At 41.2% G+C, this 12,487-nt stretch overlaps 1 protein-coding gene across 5 annotated transcripts in view; it reads left to right on the forward strand.

The window, feature by feature from the left end:
- The first annotated feature begins 6,490 nt into the window (after positions 1 to 6,490).
- The window catches only part of ehbp1 (EH domain binding protein 1), a 136,374-nt gene continuing 130,377 nt past the window's right edge, over positions 6,491 to 12,487 (forward strand). For 3 of the 5 annotated variants that reach the window (XM_023425303.2, XM_023425304.2, XM_087179031.1), the window contains exons 1-2: positions 6,492 to 6,893; positions 7,519 to 7,990. In XM_023425303.2, coding sequence (XP_023281071.1) covers positions 7,887 to 7,990 — 104 coding nt within the window. In that variant the 5' untranslated portion in view covers positions 6,492 to 6,893; positions 7,519 to 7,886. Of the gene's footprint in view, positions 6,894 to 7,518; positions 7,991 to 12,487 lie in introns of all 5 variants that reach the window. The other 2 variants (XM_087179030.1, XM_023425305.2) reach the window with 2 other exon arrangements.

The raw sequence follows: 12,487 nt of genomic DNA on the forward strand, positions 1-12,487 counted from the left end.
GCTGTGGTCATTAGAGTTCATCCTCTGGGGACCACGAAGGTCTGAAGCAAATATATAGATCATATCTTTACAGGTGAAGGTGAAGAGATTACAATATTAAAGAAACCCGACAGCTCCCAACAGTGATCGATGATGTTGAGATATTTTCAGTCCGGACCAAAGAGGAACGACCCACGCTGCCATCCCCGCAGGCATCGTAGCCTGGCTCAAAAAAAAAACATGACAAAAGTGATGACATTAATCAGCACAGTGAACATCGTCTGTGTGTCTGCAGCAGCTCAGCTCCTGTGTGTTCCACGAGAAGGGAAAACCAATAAGAAACACCAAAGAGAATCAAAGCCTATATTGATTTCAGCATATTTAACAGGCCCTGTGGTGTTGATTAATTACTTCCAGTACGGAGCCCTTTAACGACTTCATCCAGCCACCCTTCTGCTAATTAACAAGCGGTTTAAAAAAGGCAGGCGGAAGTGTCTAATCTAGACCGGTGGAGGTAGAGCTCACGAGGAAGTGTAGTGTGAAGTAATTCTGCACTCAGCCCGTCTGAGTGGGCTCCCAAAAGGCCCCCGAGAGCCATCCAGGGACTAATTTAGCCTTTGTTCAGGCTGTGTGAATGGAAGTGGAGAGCTCTCTCTTGGGGAGAGTAACTGGAGAGTGACTTGTCTGCTGGACTGTCACTGTCAGTTCAGTGAGCTGATACTGGCTGACGCTTGTTCGCTAATGATCTCGCAGCCGTGTGCTGATCTAGTGACATCTCTCTGGGCTGTTCCCTCTCTGTCTCTTTCTTCTTCTTGAACCGGAGGAGGGTTAACAGGATGGACTGATTTCAAGTTAGATGAAACGCCTTTTCTTTTTTTTTAACCCTACAAACTTGCAAGTTTATCCTAAACCTTGATTTGTGCTTGTGCATTAAATATCATGCTTAATTCAATAGGAACAAATACTTCTCTATCTTATTCTTTGAGTTTTTTTTTTGCAGACTCTTTGCACAAAATGTGTTGGTCCTTAATGGATTTTATCAGTTAGTGTTTTGAAGGAAAACACCCCCTCACTCCAGGTCACTCAAATAATTCTGATTGGCTGCACTCAGCAGATGATGGGATTTTAAGCCATGACAGTCTGAGTAAACATTTATTTTGTAACTATTGTGGAGCAGCACTGACCGCTGCATATGTGCTGCCCTGCTCTGCGCCGCTCTCACGGTCAGCAATAAAATGGCAATGTGATGTATTGGCTTTCACTATCTGCAGCTCGCAGGCTATATGTAATCAGCACCATGTTTCTCCAGAGGAAAAGTGATTCTTCAAACCAGGGATCATTGTGCAGTCCGTGCACAGTCCGGGCTGAATGTGGGTTTAATTTCACACAGACACAGATCTGATAACCGCCCAGATGAGTGTAAATGGGTAATTTGCTTCCACTGAAACTCCATTCCTCAGCGGCGGCAAAAACAGATTAATTTAATTCTAATATCAGAGCAGGGCGAGGTGCTGTGACCGCGCTGGTGTGACACTGCCACAAAGACCTTGTGACCGAGTATAATGTGTCCTTAAACTGTTGTAGATGTATTACCCCAACACCCCAACACACACTCTAAACATGGAAATGTTATCCGCCCCCTGGTCCACTCTTACACTCTCATCAGTGTGAGATTTTGTATTCACAGCAGGTGTTACTAAGTGATGAAGTATTTTGTAATAATTTACATACTCTTGTACTTCTTGTGTTCCCCTCCACCTGACTCGTCCTCCTGAGAAGAGAGATTACCTTTGTTTCCCAGAACGCATTTTGGCAGTCCCCACAGAGCAGGTGTGAGCTTGTTGCTTTCAGTAAATAGAGGGTGTATAGGCATATTTTTATGATTACACCTGTGTCCCTTACTCAAATGCAGCATGTGGCTGCATTGCACTCTGGTCTGTAGTCGATGGAGAAACTGATCTTGCTGTGATGTTTTGGATCTCTGAAAAATTTTGTTGACCCTCCAACAAAAAGATTATTGCCAAGTTGTATATATATATATATATATATATATATATATAGTGTTAGGTTTTTCTTTTTTTGTACCAACAATTACAGCTGCAGCTTAAGATTCTTTTCATCATCACCTGAAAATTGAAAAAACCTGAAAATTACTTTCTCGATTAATCGTTTTCTCTCTAAAATATCAGAAAACAGTAACAAAAAATGCCCAGAACTATTTTCTAAAGCCCAATGTAACATCATGTCTTTTGTCTGACCAACAGTCCAAACCCAAAACTGGGCATTACTTAAATAATTAATTGATTACCAAATTCATTCTTTGATTTTTCTGTCGACCTATAGAACAAGAAGCTATATTAACTATAAAAGGAAATGAAGTAGGGATAGGCTACACATAATAAAAGGCAAACCTGGTAAACAGTTGATGGAGAAGAGAGGAAATTGAATTAATTTTGCATTGTCAAATCTGAATCCAAATCACATATAAATCAAATCCACATTTAACCTAGTTGCGGTTCTGATGGCAGCGATCCAAGAGGAAATGACCATCCTCTTCATCCATTTGTGAATCCACTCCTCCACCCGGAAACGCCGAGGCTTCCTGTAACTGAGTGGCAAGCAACAGATACCATCAGGCACTATGCCATGAGTCAGGATGGCACAGTTAAAAGCAAAAGATGCTTATCGAGTATGGCACTCACGTTTCCACGAGGAGACAAGCACAAACAGAAATCAGAGGGAAGAGAAAAATATGATTTTTATCACCCGAGCCGCTTTGATAAAGATAGAATCAGTTATAATCTGTTTGTTTTATGGTTTGCCTCCTTGATATACATTTTTTTGGAGTATTCCCAACTCATGATAATTCCAAATACCAGATTGTTTTGCATGTGAAAATATATACAGACATCATGTCCAGCTATCAGGGACTGTCAGCGTACTAGTTATTCTATGTTGTATGTGTTGGTCCATCTTTCAATACTCCCTGCCCGGTCTGTGGCACTTCTACAGACTTCCACTCAGGCCATTCATCCCATCATGAATATATACCTTCATTTAAAAAAGAATCTAAACAGTCTAAAACAACTGGGCATTGTAGATTTTAGCAAACATTACTCAAAGTGGAGTAAATTGTTGGGGACTACTTTCAGCCGTGGATGAATACACATTTTTTGCTCTAATGCAGAAGCACAATCAAAATATCCGTAAAGAGTGTGTTGATCACATTCTCAGGTTACAGGTTGAAGTAAAAGGCTTCAGCCTATGTTTTTTTCTGATCGTCCCACAACACAGTCAGCAGTGATACTTTTGGCTATCTTTGCTCCACTGAAGTGGCGCAGACTCACTTGGCTTCTATCTGAAGGACTGTGCTTTGTTAACAGGTCTTTTCAAGTGGTTGAACACCAAACGCCTGAGACTCTGCGCTTGAAGAGCTGGCTGAGATCCTGGAGGGTGTGTTTCTGTTGGCTCGCCACACAGGAAAACACAGTGAGTGGGTGAGAGAAGTTCTAGGTGTGAAACTTGTTCTCTCCCTTCATACAATAAGAAGTCGCTCTGCGATGAAATCCATCCGTGCAATGTGTTTTATACCTATAATGTGCTTTATATCTGGAGTAGCAGGAGCTGTGGACCTTTGGAGAGCAATGAAATGACAAAACACACGTGAACCAAAAACACAAATCAAGATTCAAATATTCACCAGACAACTTCAATCATGCGCTGCAGAGATTGACCTGATTTTATCTCCAATAAATCAGGTAATCATTAATCATGTCAGTGATCCCAATGTTCTCTGGACAGAGCGTTTCACTCACAGCTGACAGTCTGTGTGTTATCCTTTGGTTTGGATTGGATCACGTCCTGTGGTTAGAGAGGGGACAGTATCTAGAAACAGAAATAAACTGCGGCCAAATAGGGCAAATCCCAGTTGGGGTGGGGTGGGGGCTCTTCTTTGCTGCAGTCTCACCATGTGTTTTGGGTCGAGAAGATTGTATTTGCACGTAAAACGATTCCCTGGTGCAGTATTAAAGTTGTTATTGTGATTAAGGGATGAAATAGCTTTTGCTGTGAGATTATGACAATCTGCATTATCTGTATTTTTTTCAATCATTAAAGCAGAATATAGATGGAAAATAAAACTCATCGTTTAGCAACGGGATGCAAATTACCATTATTTTGTTTGAATGAATCAGACATGTAAAAAGAAAAGAGGTGGCAGGGCAACACACACAGGACTCTACTTGACCTTTGCCACTCTCTCTCACTGTCCCTCTATAATACACTCTTTCATTCACACAGACACACACCGGCAGGCCCGTCCTCCCCCCTGTGTGATGTATGAAATAAGGCCCTTGCTGACATGTGGGCAGACACACAAAGCGTCATTTAGCACGGGGTCATTTGTCACATCAAAGCATTCCTTGACGCATGAAGGGAGGCACTCTGTAATCTGTCAGAGTAAATTGTAAACAGGCGACACAGAGCAGCGGGATCAGCAGGCCCCCTGCTGTCAAATCGACTCTGACCCTAAACCCCAAATTGTTCTCAGTTAACAAATACTTATGTGGATGAAAGCTGATCTGAAAATACTGCTCTCCGTCAGGATGGTGAGAGAGACATGAAGGGTTTTTATCACAAAGCATGCACTGTATAACCTATCGCCCCTTTGCAACCTCATCTACAGGTGCATACATTTCCTAATTTCTATAAAAGACGATGTTCATAGCTCAATATTTCTAACACACAACCCATTATATAATCAGAAAGACTACTGCATTAGGTTTAAACCATCCCGTGTCAATGTATTTGACCACAGGGCTAAAAAAATTCAATACCTTTCCTGTGATTTTCAGGCCGACCTAAATTCAGAACAAATCCAATGTTCAGTGCTGCAGATTATTTTCATTAAAGAGCAGATATGGCTCTTGGGTGAAGATTTAAAGCTGAATAGCTGAATAGAAACACTGGCTCTGTGTTATTCTATATCTATATCCTGCTTCACTCTGATGAGTTGAATTTGACTGGGCTCTTAAAGAATCTAGACCTCTACTGCTCAACCCCTCCCAAACAGCAAAATAAATCCACCATCTCTCTTTCAGTTTATAGCCCTGAGCAACATATAAAAGGATAAGATGTCAATTTCCTGTTATTATGCTCATATTTTATTTGAGATTGAATTAATCCGTCTCATATTGTCTGTCCCTATTTCCCTCAGCAGAGCTGGCCTCCTCCCTTCTGCCTGTCCTGTTCTGCATTTACAAGCCTGCGGTCACAACAAGGGAGTGAGAAAGATGTGTGACGGTGTGTGTGTGTGTGTGTGAGGAGGAGGTATTGATTTCTGATGAATGGTAGGTGTTTTATTTCCTCTCAACATGTGAAAAAGACCCCCTCCGGCATGCAACAGTACAAGGTTAACACTCACTTAATAATGGGACAGGACCAGGAAATGGAAGTGTCATCCTCATTAGCACAAACCTGATGGGTGATACTATAGTGTCCTGGGTGATCTAAATGTTTTGTTTTCATCTAAAATCTTTGAAATGATTTGGCCAGTTAGGCTACTGTTTGATTTAAGTAAGTCTACCCTCACCCAAACACTTTTGCACACAGGGCCATGTAAGAATATTTAATCATAAACACTGTATTTCATTCTTAGTGCTTTCACAAAATTTGGTGATTTTTCAAGTGAAGGAAACCCTGCAGATAACACACTTAAAAAGAAACACTAACTTAATATCAAGTAATGGGTGAGCCCAAACTTTAAATTTTTTTTTATATTGTTAAGTTCATGAAATAAAAATGAGCAATGCATTAACATTTGATTTATGGGTTGTATTCTGAGTGGTATACTTCTTCTTTTCACTTCACTGATCAACAAAATATGTAATTTATCCTGAGGTTGTCAAACTTTTGCATACAACTGCACGACCAATAGATATTTTAATCAACAGATGCTATAGTCTACAGTTGGCTGGAGAATGTGAGTCTTTAGGACAGCAGCAAACGATTCAACGAAAAACCTGAGCCAGATAACATTTTATCTCCACTCGCACTCAAGGATTAATGTCTTTGATGGATGTTGGATTTGACCAGTGTGATAACACAACAACCCAGAAATGCCTCATGAATCAGTAAATAATCTATAAATGGCACAAAAATCCCACCAATAGCTGATGCCCGGGGGCGTTTCTTCAGCCTCTCAGTCATCCAGGCGGTAGGCGAAATGATGGAGAGGCGAAGGTCAAGCACGTTAAGATAAACGCAGACCCAGACCGGAAGTATAAGGGATAGCCTTCAAAATAAAATCGTCAATTTGTCACCCTTACAACAAAACCCTATGTATTATTCTCGAATCTGTCGTTTTGAAAAACAAAAAACCTGAACAGATTTATCATAGATTAATTATTAAACAACACACTTGTGTGCACATTTAGAGGAGCCAGTCGAAAAGTAACGGTTTTATTTTAAATACCCCAAACGGAAGTCCCTTCCATATGTTCGTTAGCTATAAGGACTTCAGTGAAGCAGAGCGGTCAAACTATCGGTAACTATCAGAGTACTTTGCTGTGGGAATTCCTGCCTGGGGTTGGAATACTTTTGTTTAACTTTGTCAAAGTTAGACAAGCTCAAACAAATGTCGTTTCTGACTCGGTCCTAAGTCTTGGAGCGTGCGCTTACCTGTGGAGCAAATGTGTCAACTGGCACGCAACGGTTTCCAGTCGTACCGTGTTGTGATGGCTAGCCGTCGTCGCTAGCAGGCTAGCTAGCTAAATGGCTGGTGTTGGTACTGCTGTAAAGAAGGCGATAATTAGCTAGCAAGCGGGCAACGCTCGCCCGGGTGCTGGTTTGTTCGCCATCTCCTGACACTCCCGATAAGACCAATTAACGGATAATGCATTGGATGTTACAGTAAGGTGAGTGTCATACATGCACCGTTAACCTAGTTTCACATGGTAACTCGTTAGCTTAGTAGCTGAATCACCCCGGTTAGCGGAGCACAACGGCTCAGACTATTCCCTGGATTCGGAGACATTCCACCAAATATTCCATGTTGACAAAATGCCTATTGGAGTCTCAGGTTTGGGTGGTGTCTCTCGGTGCTGGTTTTTCTACACTGGATGGTTGACACGACTTGCTTTATTGTAATGTCATTGCCTCTCTGTCACTGTTTCAGTAATAAAATCACATTTTTATTATCAAACACTTCAAGTTAGCTTGCTCGTACACTAGTACTTAGCCTCCCGGCACGCCGTGCTGGCAGCACAAGTGGAGTCTTCATCACATTCTTACACATTAACAAAGTGTTTCGTTGGCGGTGTAGATAAACTGGGTTGTTTTAACATCTGAGGTGATACAGCCGACGGTAACGGGAAAGCTGTTAAACAGACAAAGCATCTCTGTATCGGGGAAGGTTAACGGGTTGTGGAGTTACTTGATGTTTAATGTTAAAAAAAAAAAAATCAGCGAGGATCCTCCGGAATACCGGGGCTTTGCAGTGGCTGTTACTCCACTAACTGTGACTTTTTCTTTATTTTGCAGGAAGATCATCAATTGGAAAGATGGTATTTTTACCCAGAGGATTACTCGTCATGCCTTTCGAAATTGTGGAGTGATTTACTTGATAAAATCATGCACGGCGTCAAATCAGATCTCGCTCACTGCTGCAGAGATTCCTCGTCTTTGCATACGGATTTATCAGCCAGTTTTTGAAGACCAGCACCTACGACTGGATGTGCAGTCTTTCCCTTTTTTCCAGTGTGCTTCCGGTAAAACATTAACTATGTATCTGTGCGGGTTGGATATGCTAAGATACATATAAACATTCGCGTGAACTCGTGTGAAGGAAGCCCAAAGAAGGAAGTCCAGGACGGGATAGGTGCACAGAAACTACCCGTTCCAAAAGAAACATGGCCTCTGTTTGGAAGAGACTGCAACGTGTGGGAAAGCATGCCTCCAAATTCCAGTTTGTGGCTTCCTATCAGGAACTGATGGTGGAATGCACTAAGAAATGGTGAGTTTTTTGGGGATAACATGTGACCACTGTGCTGTCATTTAAGCTTCATGAAAACTGCATGTCTCTGTCTTTGCTGGAATGCTGAGCTCGTTCCTGGTGGCCATAATTCACACACAGACACACTCACATACACAGTCTCCTTGGTGTGCAGGCATGTCTGCATGCTGGGAGGGGCCCGACTGCCTTGTAAAATTACTATGTTTTTTTTCTCTTGTGTGCCAATGTTGAATTTGTTTGGTTTGAGTGTTGAGTAAAGACGCTGGCAGGCAGAGAGTTTTCCCCTTCAACCTGATTGACTGGGTTTGAGCTGCCCTCGCTCTCCTGAAATTTCCTTGAGCAAACCATTATATCCCTCCCAGCTGTAAGGATGCTGTTGGGAATCTGATTTTGACTTCTGACCTCACAGGAAGTGGACAAACTATGAGAGAATTCTGGACCCATTGTTCTTTTAAATTAGGATCTTGCCCTACTGTATCAGCAAACTAATAATGTGTAGAGAGTTATAATATTACAGGAGCTTTATTGTACTCCCTTTACAGCTGATGGAAATAAGAGTTGCTGACTGGGAAAAGTTGTTCTTTTCTCTGTATCTCCCGCTTGCCACAAATTGTGTGTGTTAATACTATTTGCAAATATCAAATGATTGCCAGTCCAAAGTAACAAGAATTGAAAATATCTATTTTATTGACATGAAAACAATGACCTTGAATTATGAAAGTTCAAAGTTGTAGAGAAGAGATGTCATCCCATTCCTTCCTCTTCATCAGGAAGCGAGCGCTGTGTTAGAAATGACAGTAAATGTCCTAACACTGACATAATCTACATCATGCCTGTTATGTTTTCTTTATTCATTTTGCTTTATTTTAGCAGACTTTCCTGTGGCTTTGTCCTCTATGTAAAAGCACAACCAAAAGCCATTTCTTTAGTGATGGAATAATGAATGGTATTCAGCGTAAAGAGGTGGAAGAGCTGTCGGGTGTGTTTTCAGAGGTGAAGATAGAGTGGAGAGATAGTGGGATATATGCTACACTTCATCCTGCAGGTATGTGTCCTGCAGCGGGTGAAAAGCGGAGACTTGAGAAGCAAAGATATAGCCTGCAGTCATGGATTCTCAAGAAGCTTGCTGTAGGCGTGAATAATACAGCCCCACAGAGCTTCGACCTGGGACAGATGTTAACGTGTTGGAGAATGGAATGAGAAAAATGTACATCTCTTCCCAGAGCAAAGGGTGGGTGGGCTCAGCACACAGTCAGTAATATGCTTTGTTTTGCAATCTGAGCAGGACTCTTTTATGATCTTCAATGGAAGAAATATGTATACATAGACATTTGATGTTGCATAGTTCTTATCTATAGTAGTTGGGATAGCTGATTTATAAAGACATGAAGTCTAAATATCTCAACCTAAGGAGATGATTTACAAAGAACTCAGATTTTGATCAAATACTTCTTGGCTGTAGACTACTTTACACTCTGTCATCATATCAGGGTTACATCATCCCCGTTTCATTTTGTCATTATAATAGTATTTATATACCTTCTCATGTGAGATGTGTCTGCCTTTACATCCAGTATGCGGCAGAGAGTGTTGCCTCAGGATCTTCAAATGTCTTCGAGTGCATGTTTGTGTGTCTCGCTTAAAGTGTGTGAGAAAGCGTTGGCGCACAGTTTCTGCCTTCCTTGGACTTCATCAGTACGGTATGTTATTGTTGCAGTGGAAACTTTCCATCCCTGCCGACTGGAAACAGTCCCCAGAGCTCAAATGGATCTCAAATCCTGAAGCCATCAGAAGTGATTTTTGAAAACCCACATCCCTTTCATTTCTGGAATCAATAACAGGAAGGAAAAACTCCACACTTGTTTCGTGCCAGTGTTCTTATGCATGTGTGCCCATACGTGCTCATAAAGGTGTGGATGCTTTGAATGTACATTGTGTGAAATGTAAAAACATTTTACACACTTGGCCGACACTCAAAGGCTCAGTATAATAATCTCCAAAGTCTAGATAATTCAAGGGAACACTTCAAACAGTAGGTAAGAAGTTCACAGGTCTGCTCTGCTGTGCGTGTGGTTCTTCTGATTCCCATGCCTTAGGTGTGATTAGTTGCTTGACTCCTCTTATGTGGAATCTACTGTGAGTTTGCATGAGCACTTTCATCCAGTCTGAATAAATGTTTTGGTGCTTGAATCTTCGTTGATGGCCTCAGGTAATGTGGCCTCTTTCTGTCTTTCTCTGGAGGGAATGTCACTGTAGACCGGAACCGTTTCAATTACATTTTTACGTCTTAGTTAAGATGAGTTGCTAATACTGAGCACTGTTACAAAACAGAACATGGACCTGCCAGATTACATGATGCATTATGAGGGATATGACTGTTTGTGTGACCCTCCAAAGCACAATATGCTGCACATGTACCATTTTGATAGTAGTCAGTATGTAGTCCCATTTGTGAATGTCACCTGCAGATGAAGATGATGGAAGTTTATGGGCTCTGATACACCAAATCGACAGTTGGCCTTTGGGCACTGTTGATCTGTCGTAAAGTGCCTGTTGCTGACTGTTGCTCTTGTTTTTTGGTGATATGACTGGTAGCATTTGCACTTGTTGTCCTTCATCAGTGGCTATTCAGCTAAATGAGCATGTTGAGTTGGTGGTATAGGCTGTCTGTCAGTTATCTGACTACTAGCAAATAACAGACTTCACGACTTTAGAGAGGTCTTGCCTTATTTTTTTCCTCTCTGCATTTTTTTTTTTTACCAGCTAACAATCTTTTTTCTTTGAGCAATTTGCTCAACATTATTATTTTCATTCCTGAGACGAGGAGCTGAGGACTGGGGGAGTTTCCTGTCACATTCTGTGTTTGTAAAGTAATTTTTTGGTCTTTATCTGCGGCCTAGTTGTGCTAGTCGATTTCTCTGTGGAGAGGAGGGACTTAGCATTCCACTCACACACCCATGTCAGACTCCAGAATCAGTTCAGAGCAACCATTAAAACATTAATGAGTTCAGTGTTTGTGTTTGCCAGTGAAATGAAGCACCGTTCACAGTGTTGCAGCACTGCCCCTTTGAAACTTAATTGTAACATCTTTGATGAAAAGTTAACTCTATTTTCTGTTGCCTTTGAGCTTTAGCAGGTAATTAATTGATTGATAAATGATTGCACCGACTATGTAGTATTAACTACATATGTAGTCTGGTGACTTTCCAGTTCAGACACTTTCATTTCAATGCTTATTCTTGCCTCACATGTCTTTTTAATAGTTGCTAATCTGTAATTCTGTTAAGGTCATGATAACATCACCCTCTGACTACTTTGCTGTTATAATAGCTTGTTGACCTCTTCACTTGTCGACTGATCCACTTATGCCACCTGGCTGGCTGTGCACCTGACTGGTTGACTGACTCCATAATTGTCATTAGGGGAGCTATCATTACCTAACCAAACATTTAATGAACAGTCAGTGAGAAGATGATGAGCAGAAAGTTCAGACTACAACAAATGATAAAAAGGACAAGTTATGACGAAGTATTAAGTCAATATATTGGAATCATGGAAATTGTTGACTTTTTCAACATATTGAACAAACAAACATTGATCCTCTTTTTAACAGTGCCTATTAATAAATGTGATTGACGCCATCAAACGACACATAAAATTGACCTTTTGTAGTAATTGTCATAATTTAGATAACAAATAAAACAGACCAGTAGCATGGAAAATGTAGTACATCCCAAATTTATCACACCTGCAAATCCATAAAATTAGAATCAGGTGTTCCAGAATAGGTACCAATGATTAAAACTTCCTTTGTGCTTGCAGGTGTTTCATGTAAACCTCTAAACCTCATCATGCCAAGATCAAAAGATCCCTCAAAGGCCTTCACAAAACAGGTTGTGGTTGCCTCAGAGTCTGGCAAGGGAATTAAAAAGATCTCCAAATTATTTGAAATAAATCATTCCACTGTAAGGAAAATCATTTACACGTGGTGAAAATTTCAAACGATTGCAAATTTGTCCACAATTTGCCGCCAAGAGCCGACCATTTGATGTCTCCAAAACCCCAAAAAGATCTGCAGGTAACTCTTGCAGCTGCTGGTGTCAGAGTGCATGTCTCTACAATCAGAAAGAAAGTGCACAAATTTCACCTGCATGGGAGGCGTGCCAGGAAAAAGCCTTTGCCGTCCAAAAAGAACATTAGAGCAAGACTACAGTTTGCCAATGAACATATAGGCAAAGAGCAGGCCTTTTGGATTAATGTGCTCTGGACACACAAATCAAAGATAGAGCTGTTTGGCCACAGTAACAGTAGACATGTTTGGCGCACACCGAAGACAGCTTTTCAGATGAAGCACCTCAATCCAACTGTGAAGCATGGTGTTGGAAATGTTATGATTTAGGGTTGCTTTGTTGCCTCAGGGGCTGGGCAGTTGGCTGTCATTGATTCAACTATGACTTCTGTATCATATCAAAGAGTACTTAAAAATAATGTCCGAAA

This window comes from Seriola lalandi, unplaced genomic scaffold (genome assembly GCF_002814215.2).
Source record: "Seriola lalandi dorsalis isolate HSWRI2012SDOR001 ecotype SW California unplaced genomic scaffold, Sedor1 jcf7180002054769, whole genome shotgun sequence".
Taxonomy (NCBI): Eukaryota; Metazoa; Chordata; class Actinopteri; order Carangiformes; family Carangidae; genus Seriola; species Seriola lalandi.